The following is a 12,061-nucleotide window of genomic DNA, read 5'->3' as shown; positions in this document are numbered from 1 at the left end:
TGTCCATGTCCTGAATGTGGGTAGTATGAATGGAATTCAGACATACTACATCTGCCATGTTGACATTGTCATGTGACATACGTCGTCACAACAGCGCGTAAATTTAAAGAGCCCAATCTACTGAGCGAACATCGGTGATGTTTTTCGTCTGCGTTTTTATGTCGTTTGAATTAACTCAAAAGCAGTTTAATTAAAAAAAAAAATTAATTCAAAGCGAGCAGGACAGGTCTGTCATGGGGATTTTGAGGAGGCTGATTGCCCTCTCCACCGCAGATGACCTGGAAGTAGTGGGACCAGGTTTCCTTCTGGTAGCTGGCACAATAGATGGCTGTCACATACAAACAAAACCTCCAGCAAGTGAAGCCCAATGTTATTTCAACAGGAAGCGGTTTCATTGTGGTCAGCTGCAGGTCACCACCAGGGGAAGTACATTGATATCTTTGTTGAGTATCCCGGGTCTGTATATGATGGCAGGGTGCTGAAGAACAGCTCTATTTACTAATCACTGGAGGGCTGTATCCACCTGCAGGAAAACACATCCTGGGAGATGGTGTGTGTGTCCTTGTTTGATTGCACACATCTGCCTCATCACACCATACAGAGAGCCTGAACAGAATGCTGCACTGGTTTGTTTCAACACCAATGATGCTCGCGCACAGAACATTGAGAGACCCATCAGGATGATGAAGACAAGCTGTGCTCCATCTTCATCTTCTTCAAGGCCCTGGAAGTGAGTCCTGCCTTTGTGCCAGATGTTGTTGCATGCTGTGCAGTGCTCCACAACCTTCGTCTTCTGAATGAGGACATTGTTGATCCAGAGGTTGTGAAGGATCATGACGATGATACACTGGAACCCCAAAACACAGAAGCCAGCACAGGAGAGCATGTGCGGGACAATCTGTCCACAGTTGTGTCACATCAGAGAACAGTGTGAAGCTCATCAAGAGCAGGATTACCTGTAGACAACTGAACAGGTTAAGACTCTGCAAATCAGTTCATGTTCTCTTTGTTTATTCCTGTGTCAGTTATGAAGGTAATTTTAACACTGTCAAATCGAGATATACATATATTACCTTTACCTTTACCTTTACCTAGTTAAAAAATCTATATATAATTATATATACTATAAATCACATAAATATGAATAAATACACATGTAAATATTTAAATGTAAACATTTGTGTGTATTATACACATAAATATACACATTACACACATAACCGGGAAATCATATTACAGTTATTTGTAATTATAGCAACATATCACATAACATATATCATATCATATCAACATATAAGTTTAATTTTACAATATGTATTACTTTATCTCTAGGGTAAATTTTAGACTTCCACTTTTTCCACTAATTTTTGATACCCAAATTTAAAGTCCTCATCTACACATAGTTACTGAACTGAAGCTGCTGAAGTTATTTTTCCTGACATTATTATAAAAACGTCTTAAGAAATTCCCTTTTGGTGTTGCTTTAAGCTCTATTATACTACTTTATGCAAAAGTTAATGTGGTTTTGTCTGAAGCTTTGTGCTCTTTACCATGCAGAAATGAAAAATAAATAAATAAATAGAGATAATAATTTTAAATGTGACCTGGTGCATGGGTATTTCTCTAAAGTGTGGCAACCATTCTCAAGACAACATTCTTCAGATGTTAAGATGTTGCTTGTTTAAAAAAACAACTGGAAACTGCTACAAAATCAGTGTGCACACATGCTTCAAGGAAAAGTTACTTGCTATTAAGCACTTTGCAACTTACAAAATAGTAACTGGAAATACCTGGAAATTAATATTATATTAATAAAAACAAAAACTGAATAAACCAGTGATGATCCTAACATAAATACATGCAAAGAGTGTGTGTAGTTAAGATTCATTTTCATTTATATACTTACTAAATTATGCTTTCTAGTGAAGAAGTCTTCATCAGTGGATGAGAACAAGTGTGTGTTCATCAGTCCCTGTAACATCAAAACAGGATTTACACATTACTGATGATTTATGATCAAACTGAGGCCCTTATTAACAATAGTTTGCCATGTATGTTATCCAACCATTTTCTTTATCAAAATATCAACACTAGTAAAAGAGAAATTAAATCGGGTTAATTAACGTTACTTAAAGTTTTGTAACTTTATCTCATTTAATTACTTAACAAGTTTAAAGAAAACATCGTTAACAAGCTGATGTACAGCATCTGATCGATAACAAGGATTAAACATCTTTTTACACTCAATTTACAAAATCATCTAATGGATTTACAATATATAAACCTTCAACAAGTCAGTCGTTTACTTGGATTATGTTAAACAAGTACACTTTAACCACGATGAACAACATTTATCCATAAGGTACTTACACTTCAAAACATCCGTGTCGTGGTTTTCTGTTATTTTCGAAATGACGAGGCCACTCCTGTGGCCTCATGGGATAGTGTAGTGTCCATCGTACGCATGCTACAGATTTCGGGGAAGTCTCAATGGAGGGACTGAGAGCTCTCGGACTAAATCTAAAATATCTTAAACTGTGTTCCGAAGATAAATGGAGGTCTTACTGGTTTGGAACGACATGAGGGTGAGTTATTAATGAAAAAAATTATGATTTTTGGGTGAACTATCCCTTTAAGCTACAATCCGGTCTTTTCAATTCAGTCTCAATAGTGTTTACATTACATTTTAAAAGACACACTATTGCTTTTTTTTGTTTCTTGGTATTTTTTTAATTTATTTTTTTACATCTGCTAGGACACATTTCTTAATAGTTATTTCACTTTTTCTAAACACTTGCCACTGTTCTCCTAACCAACTTTTAGTTTGACACAACAGTTCATTCCACATTCAAAATGCATTTAAATCACTTTATTTTATCTCAAATCAACTCATTCATCATAATACTAGAAGAGTTTAACCCATGAAACAGCGACCTAAAAACTCTTAAGGACAGGCAGAATTACACAATGATTTCCACTGTAAATTTTCTTTATAAAACAATATAAAATGACTTTATGTACAGTTCAGATTGACTGCAGTAAATGTTTCACGTTTTCATTACAGCAAAACATGATTCCTGTGTTGCCCCTTTTGAATAAATGATAATGAGATTGAAAGACTAACACTGTGTAGGAGTTCATTTATATCTAATGATTTTGATAGTATTTAATTTCATATTTTAGATTCATATTCATATTAACAGTTTTGTAAAGAGCTTGTTATCTTGCAAAATGTCCAGTGGGTGGCTGGTGTTTGTGTTTGAGTGAGAAAATAGTTTGTGTAATTTAAAGCTGTATTAATTTATTGTATTTTGTGTCAAAGCAGTGATAAACGATCCACATTTGATCCACACAGAAGCTGCTGAGTTGTGTCCGTCAGCTCTGTGTGAATTATAAGAGGTTTTGAAGTTTAACAGCATTAATGTGTGTGTCTGACGTGTGTATCGGCAGGTTATGCTAACGAGGTGGGCAAGGCGTTTTGCACATTGGTGCCAGTCAGCTCGGTGTGGGCCAGTTACGCCGTGGCCACTGCATACGTGTCTGCTGATGCATTTGACAAAGGCAGGAAAGCAACTATGGCGAGTCGGGGTCAGTCTGAATCAGTCAGTCTGTCATCTTCTTGCTGCTCTTCATGATGGTTCGGCTGTTTTGTGTCTGCAGGCTCACACTGAGGATAATGGAAAGGAAGTGCGGGTGGCCGTTGCTGTGGTTGACACGTTCGTCTGGCAGGCTTTGGCTTCAGTGGATTCACAATCAACCGCATTTGTGCTGCGTCGCTCTTCCTGCTGGGAAAAATCACATGCTGCCCACTTCCTGTGCGCAAGTGGACCACAACCGCCATTGGCTTCTCCACCATCCCATTCATCATAACACCCATCGACAGGTGAGAAAGTGTGTATGAGAGAGTGTGTAAACCCCCTTTCACACTGCACGTTGGTCCCAGAAAATTGGAATCATATAAATGTAATCTTTTCTGTGGTACTTTATCCATATCTGATTTAGAATGAGCAGAAATCTGTGAGAAATAAAACGGACCCAAAGGCAAAAGAACTGATAAAAATTAGCTGTTATAGGAGCAATAGCCATGTGGACAGCACAGTGTCATAGCTGTGCACAAGGGGTTTTCCACAGCTCCAGACTTATTTGTTCATTAATGACGTCATCAGCAACTAGTCGACTTCAACTTGATTTTCATCACATAAAATTGATCTGATTTTGAAAATCAGAAGTCGTTCAACTCCTAGTGTTTCATAGCAATGACGCACATTATCGTGCGACTCTTTTACCAGGTGTTTTGAATGCAGATCAACGTTCGTGATGAAAAAATATGTGCAAACTGTAATGACGCTCAGGTAGAAGATCAGGTAGTTCCTCACTACCAGCAAAGTTGTGATTATCACATTACATGTCACTTTGTAATGTCATGTGTCTTTACGGATGTGTGTGAAGGTGTGAATGCACACACAGATTCCAGAAAATCACTGTCAGTGTGAATGAATCACAAACGATCCCTGGACAAATCCCGGGACACATTATTGTATTGTATTGTGTTCATGTATTTTCCGGAATATCTGTGTATAAGAGGCTTACGTGAGTGTGTGTGAATCACTGTGTGAGTGTGTGTGAATCACTGTGTGTGTGTGTTATGTCCCAGTGTTTTGAAGTCAGTCTGTTTGTTCTTATCAGGTCGGTGGATTTTTTGTTGGGCTCCAGCCTGCGGAAACTCTACAGTGAAGGAGAAAAACATGAATGAGCCTAGTCACAACACAGACCTCTGACCCCTGATCTTTCCAGCCAGCACGAGCACCAGTCTGTGAGAAATGTGTCTGACATTGACGTTATTACTGGCATTCCACATGAACCTTCATTTGCATGTGTCTCAATTGATAATGGTTTTCATCTTGGTTGTTTGCTTGATTTTTTTTTTTACTTCATCTCGGTTGTCACATTATTGCATTATTTATTTACAGCTCTTTAAAGTCAGTATGTTTCTGGTGAACGGTTGAAGTACTGTATGTTTCCAAACTGTAGAGATGATAAACTAGTGAAGGCTGAGATTCTAAATACTGTTCTCTGTGTATTTGTGTTAGTATCTGTCTGTACAGGGAGAAGCTCAGACAGTCCCAGGACAAACGATCAACTGCCAGTGTCCAGCGTATGAGATATAAGTCTTTGGAGAGTTTTATCTAGGTTTTGGAACCAATCAGAATTTTGTTGACTTATGTATTGACGCAATTAGTATCCTCTGTCAGGGTATAACTGTGGTTGATTTTGAGTTGTACGGGGTGCGGCCTACGAACTCCGTCGAGAGTATTGAAGCTGACTTCTGCTGATGAAATTGCAAACTATTTTCTTCAAATAAAATTATTATTATTAATTGAACTCATCTCTGACTCCTGGTCTTCATTGTCAAATATCTGGTCATTGGGTTTTAACTGTAAATTCCCCTACAATACTGTAATATCAAATCAATTTGTAGTGTTTTTGATGATCTGTCATTTGTTTAATCTCATGATAAAGGAATTAAGTGCGTTTCTCATTAAGCTATAAACTCCATTCAAGTTCAGTTCTGAATGTTCTGCAGGAGCACAAAAAGTGGCATTAAAAATATATTTTTAATCAAATGTTTGTTTATTTCTCATTCCGACTCCAGCCTGATTGAGAAAGGTGTTTCCTTCAATAAGATCGAAAGCGTTTTTAGTTTCTATGTTTATTCAGTTATGTTAATGTTGTTGATGTTTTAAGAACATGGCTCATGAGAAGACTCAGAAGGAAGTTTACTGTGTTTACAGCTCTACTGAAGGATTTTCATATTTCAATACATGACAGATTTACCAATTTAGGTTGTGGGTTTGATTCCCAGGGAACACGTGTTGGGTAAAAACTGTTAGTCAGGCAAAGCCTGAATGCACTGTAAGTTGCTTTGGATAAAAGCATCTGCTAAATGCATACATTTAATTTTAATTTTAAAATGGTGGATTGGCTCTGACCTTCACTGCACTGTACTGCCTCTACTTGTCTTTGACATGGTTTCTTCCTTGAATAGCTTACTGCTATGCCAGAGTTTTTCCCATTTTCATTTTTCCCCCACAAAATTCTTTCTAAAAATTACTTAATCATCAATATTACACAAATAGTATATTTGATAGCCATATTATCATCTGATTAAAAACAAAATTATACAAATGTGAAGCTGTTCTTGGACACTGCAAAAAAAAAAAAAAATACAAATTTATAGATAGATAGATAGATAGATAGATAGGTATAAAATAACTAAAGTAACAGGTGAAATTGTATCCACACAGGTGTGTTGGTAAGAACACATAAGACTCATATGGTAGATTGGTAACAATGAGTGGTTTTATAATTAGTCAGTAACCCCAACATTTTCTTTACACAGACCGAGAGCTTGCACAAAAACAGTCCTTACCTAATCTTCAAAACGATTTTGGTCCTTCGAGCCGGATCAGTAACTTCGTAACCCAGTGATGTGGATCAAGAACTATAGGGTGTATAACTGACAACTTTTGTCCTTCAGCTCGACGTACACGACCACCAACTCTGATAAGCTGGCAAGAGTCATAAAATTCTGGGGCAAGAGCAAGGAGTCGATTGAGTGGAAGGTACAAGTTTACCAGATTTCAGCAGTTTGTACTTGTCAGGAAAAATATCAACTTGAGATTTCTGCAGGATATGCCATTCTGCAGTTTGGTAGTCCTTTTCTAATGGTGGTTCTGTATCTTTAAGCCCCTGAACTGTGGCCTCTACTAACTCGTTCCAAGTGCTGTGTTTGGTAAGGTCAGGAATATCAGGCACAGCCACTTCTGTCCTAAGGCCAAAGAAGATTACTTTTTCGCTCATCTGTCTTGATTTCTGGTGGTTGGATGAGGGGCGTGACAGGCCATGCACGTCCTGATTTTGCCAAGTTCGATGTGTTCCTAGGTCAACATATTTTGTTGACCCTGGAACAACATTTTACTCCAAAAATATATTCTTAACCATATCCCTACACCTAAACCTAACCTTAACCATGAGTAATCCCTAAAATCAGAGGAAATGATAGATGAATGACACTGATGTACAAGCACCAAACACTGATTTTAAGCGAAACTTCACAAAATCTATAAACTGGTTCTTCAAACCTGATTGGTTAATCACAATGTTGTTCCAGGGTCAACAACGATGTTGTCCCAGGAACATGTTTCACTTGGTAAAATCAGGTTCTGCGACAGGCCATACCGATTAAGACTCAAGTAGAAAAGATGGTCCTTGGCCCCATCTGTTGGACATTGATAGTTTGGAAAGAGTTTTACCTTGGTTGAGGTAATCTGCTGGATAACTGCTTGAATTTACATATCACCAGGTACATTCATCTGTCAGCTCTTGATTTTTGGCTATCCTGGTGCTAACCAACACCTTGAATCTGTATGGTTCTGTTATGTCCCCCAGCCCTGTTTGATCCTAATCATGTGTTTGAATGCGGTGTCCCTTCTCTTAATTACAGATGATCCACACCTGTGCGGAGCCCTATAAAGAGCTGCTGAAACCACACCTGAGTGCGTACACAGAGAGCTGGAGAACAGAGCTGATGCACTGCCGTGCTGGTTAACTTTATAGGGATTGCTGTCCACCCAGTTGTAGAAAACGTTCCGCTTTTGTAGTTGTTTTTTTTTGTTGTGTTACCATATCTTTCATTTTTCTATTAAACAAGCATACCCCTACCTTTGACACGAGCTGATCTGTGTGCGTCTCTCCTTGATGTTAAGGGTGGTGTCCGTGCGCCCGTAACATTAGTGGGGGCTCGTCCGGGATTAATAATTTGATTAAATCGGACTTTAGTGTTTAGTGTGAATTGCGGAACTTTTGAAAGGTTACAACATTTTGGTGAGTATTCTGGTAGGCAACTATGGTTGTCTGTCCTTTTGTTTAGTCGACTGTTTTTTTATTTTGGTGGATATCTCAGGAGGGGGCACGTGAGAGGCCTCGAGCTGAGTAAGCCACTGAAGATTGCGTAGGTATTTAGGATTTTTGTTTTGTTTTTGTGTGTATAGTTAGATAGAGAAGTTGGACAACATTTTTGCTTATCAGAATACCTTTTAGTTTAGTAGTATAGCTTGTGGTATATTGTGGCATATTGCCTATTTAGTGAGCGCTGGTACTTTGGAGGTACTAGTGTATTAGTTAAATTTTATGGGTGGACATAAACATTTGTGGTCTTTGTAGCCTACACTGTGCTTTTCGTTTGACCACTTTAGATATTTGCTACTTTGTAGCCTGATCAGTTAAACTGCTTAGGTGAGTGCTTGTATATGTATTTGTGTTTGTAAAAAAAAATAAAATAAATAAATAATAATAATAATTTTTTGTGATCTTGTTGCATTGTTTTTTTTTTTTCTTTTTGCGCTTAAAATGGCAACAGAGGAAGCATTTGTTAAGGAACCCTCTACAGAGTTATTTTTAAGACTTTCGAAAGAGCAGTTGCTAAACTTAGCTGCAACTTATGAGGTTGAGATGCTGCTTTGATTAATAAAGGCATTCTGCCTGTAGAAAAACAATCTCCCGTGTCTAGGGAGTTAAGCATCAAAGAGAAGGAAATTGAGTATGATCGTGAGCGAATGCAAGCACAGGTCCGTGAGCATGAACTTGAACATCGATTGGCATTGAGAAAGTTAGAAATCGAGGCCCAGAGGGAAGGTGTCACTCCTTCTGATCCTCATTCATTTGATGTCACGCGCCACATCCGTCTTGTGCCACCTTTTGTGGAAAGAGATGTGGAAAAATATTTTCCACACTTTGAGCGTGTCGCTACCAATTTAAACTGGCCGAAAACGGCGTGGGCATTCCTCCTGCAATGCGTGTTCGTAGGAAAAGCGCAGGAGGTTTACTCCTCACTAACAGTAGAGCAGAGTGGTGACTATGATGTAGTGAAAGCGTCAGTTCTGAGGTGCTATCAGCTGATTCCTGAAGCATACAGACAGAAGTTTAGGAACTTAAAAAAAATGGAGCGTCAAACTTTTGTTGAATTTGATCGAGATAAAGCAGCTCTCTTTGATCGTTGGTGCTCGGCACTACAGGTTGATAGTCAGGAGAAATTGCGTGAACTAATTCTTCTAGAAGAATTTAAGAACTGTCTGCCAACCACAGTGGCCACCTATCTAGCTGAGCAGAAGGCCGAGTCAATTTCTGAAGCTGCTATCCTTGCTGACGAATACGTTCTAACGCATAACATTAGCAGAGACCGTTTTCGCTTAAGAATTAATCCCTCTATGACCTCTGATGCAGACCGGAAACAGAGTGCAATAAAACAAGATGACCGACACTGTTTTTATTGTAAAAAGCCCGGGCATATCGTCGCAGACTGCTTGATATTAAAAAAAAAACAGTCCACGAAACCAATGGGACTCGTTAGTTCTGCGAAGAAAGTATCACCTATCCTTCGTACAGGGTTAAAATCAGAGAAAGCCCAGTCCATGTACGATCCCTTTCTGACGAATGGGACTGTATCTGTCACGGTTCGTGAATGCACCGTCTCCAGCTGTAGTCAGGTTACGTCATGTTGATTGTTTCATGTGGGTGTGGTCGCTGATCACTGATCAGCGGCAGGTGCGGCTAGTTCCCACAGACTATTTAACACCCTGTCTTTCGTTTCCTGTTTGTCTGATCGTTGTTTGTAGATCCTGGTGTTTGATGTCGTGTTCGTGTTGTTCCTGCCTTGCCTTGTCGCCGTTCTGTTCGGATCCTGTAGTCACGCTTGGAATACACTCACCACTATTGGATTATCACCGCTGTCATCGTCGTTCAACGCACCCCACGTCTCAACTCACCAGTCTGTGCTGCCACCATGGTTCCTGCGTTACTCTCCGACCTTTCATCATCATCATACTTCTAATAAACTTACTCGTACTTGCATTTGTCTCCTGTCCTCCATTAGCGCCGTTACAGAACGATCAGACCATCATGGAGGCAGCGAGTACTCAAGCTTCATCTCTGGAGGAATTTCTCAGCGCCAGTGTTCGGAGGATGGACTCCCAGGAGAGGACTCTTAACGACACTGGTCGCGCGGTCCAAGCCTTGGTAACGCAGGTGTCCGAGCTCACCCAGCAGTTCCATCTTCTTCGAGCGCCCACTGTGCCACCCACACCGCCCGCTCTCCCGGTACCACCAGTGACCACCTCCCAGCCGGAACCGCGTCTTCCTATCCCGGAAGCATACTCGGGTGAGCCCAGCTTTTGTAGAGCATTTCTAACCCGCTGTGATATGCATTTTGCCCTGCAACCCAGGACATTCGCCAACGAAAGGGCGAAAGTGGCCTTTGTGCTCACCTTACTCTCTGGGAGGGCTGCACTATGGGGAACGGCGGTGTGGGAGAACCAGGACCCCATGCTGCGACTCGTTCCTGGCGCTCTCCGAGGAGATGAGGCGGGTTTTCGATCGGGCCGTCGCAGGACGGGAGGCGGCCAGGAGGCTGGCGGAGTTACGCCAGAGGGAGAGGTCCGTCTCAGACTTCTCTATCGAATTCAGAACCCTGGCGGCGGAGTGCCATTGGAACGAGGAGGCGCAGTGGGACATGTTCCTGCATGGGCTGGCTGACCGCGTCCAGAGGGAGATCTACGCCCTGGATCTGCCCCCCTCTCTTAATGGACTCATTGATCTAGCGTTACGGGTGGATGCCCGCCTCACTCGGATGGAGAGGAGGGGGCTGTTCAACACCCCATCCAGGGGCCCGGCGGACGGGCGATTCAGTGGCGGAGACGTGGTCAGCCCCACCTACGATCACGAGCCCATGCAGGTAGGGCGAGCTCGGCTTTCCCGGGAGGAGAAGGAGAGGCGGAGATCCCTGGGTCTTTGCATGTACTGCGGGGGAGCCGGACATCAAGCCCATACCTGTCCAGTAAAAGGCCAAGCCCGGTAGTACGCATGAGGCTACTATCGGGTGGGATCTCTGCCGAGAAGACCTCATCACCGCCATCATCTACGCTCCTTCCGGTAAGACTGCGGTGGTCAGCACAGACACACCACTGTCAGGCACTACTGGACTCTGGGGCAGAAGGTAACTTTATGGATCGTCACCTTGCACACAAGCTCCACATTCCCCTCAAAGCCCTGCCGCACCACATCACGGTCCATGCCCTCACTGGACAGCAACTCCCCACTATCTCTCACAGCACTGAGGAGATCACACTCATCACCTCTGGCAACCACTCCGAAACTATCTCATTTCACATCCTTGACACTCCCCTGGCACCCATTGTCCTCGGGCACCCTTGGCTCCTTCTCCATAACCCCAAAGTAGACTGGTCCTCTAATTCCATCTTTTCTTGGTCTCGAAGGTGTCATGAGTCTTGTTTAGTGTCTGCTTGTCCGTCTGTGTCTGTGTCTGTGTTACAGGAGGAGGCGGTGGATTTATCTAACGTGCCCGCTGAGTACCTCCACCTGAAGGAAGTGTTCAGTAAGTCTCAAGCTGCTTCTCTTCCTCCGCATCGTCCTTACGACTGTGCCATAGAGTTATTGTCAGGTAAGTCTCCGCCTAAAGGCAAACTTTATTCACTTTCTGTGCCAGAGAGGGAGGCTATGGAGAAATATATTTCTGATTCTCTAGCTTCCAAATTCATCCGCCCTTCCTCTTCTCCTGCGGGGGCGGGGTTCTTTTTTGTGGGAAAGAAGGACGGATCACTGCGACCTTGTATTGATTACCGAGAGCTGAACAACATCACGGTAAAGAATACTTATCCTTTGCCGTTGATGTCTTCAGCCTTCGAGAGGTTGCAGGGAGCGTCTATTTTCACAAAACTGGACTTACGCAATGCGTATCATTTGGTTCGGATCAGGGAGGGGGATGAATGGAAGACCGCGTTTAACACCCCCAGAGGGCACTTTGAATATTTGGTCATGCCCTTCGGGCTCTCCAACTCCCCAGGGGTCTTCCAGGCACTCGTCAACGACGTGCTGCGAGATATGATTGATCAGTTCATTTATGTCTACCTGGACGACATATTGATTTTTTCTTCTTCTCTCCAGGAACATGTGCAGCACGTCCGACAAGTGCTTCAGAGGTTGCTAG

At 41.8% G+C, this 12,061-nt stretch overlaps 1 protein-coding gene across 1 annotated transcript; it reads left to right on the top strand.

Moving 5' to 3' along the window:
* The first annotated feature begins 233 nt into the window (after positions 1-233).
* Positions 234-5,594, top strand: mtfp1 (mitochondrial fission process 1). The gene is given in 7 exon segments (XM_052590939.1): positions 234-308; positions 722-912; positions 1,026-1,033; positions 3,451-3,578; positions 3,661-3,739; positions 3,742-3,883; positions 4,687-5,594. Coding segments are annotated over 7 exon segments (690 nt in total). The 3' UTR covers positions 4,754-5,594.
* The last annotated feature ends 6,467 nt before the right edge of the window (positions 5,595-12,061 follow it).

The sequence above is a fragment of the Carassius gibelio genome, chromosome A5 (genome assembly GCF_023724105.1).
Source record: "Carassius gibelio isolate Cgi1373 ecotype wild population from Czech Republic chromosome A5, carGib1.2-hapl.c, whole genome shotgun sequence".
NCBI classification, from domain to species: Eukaryota; Metazoa; Chordata; class Actinopteri; order Cypriniformes; family Cyprinidae; genus Carassius; species Carassius gibelio.
Note: the sequence above shows the minus strand (reverse complement) of the source record. Positions and strands in the feature narration are given on the sequence as shown.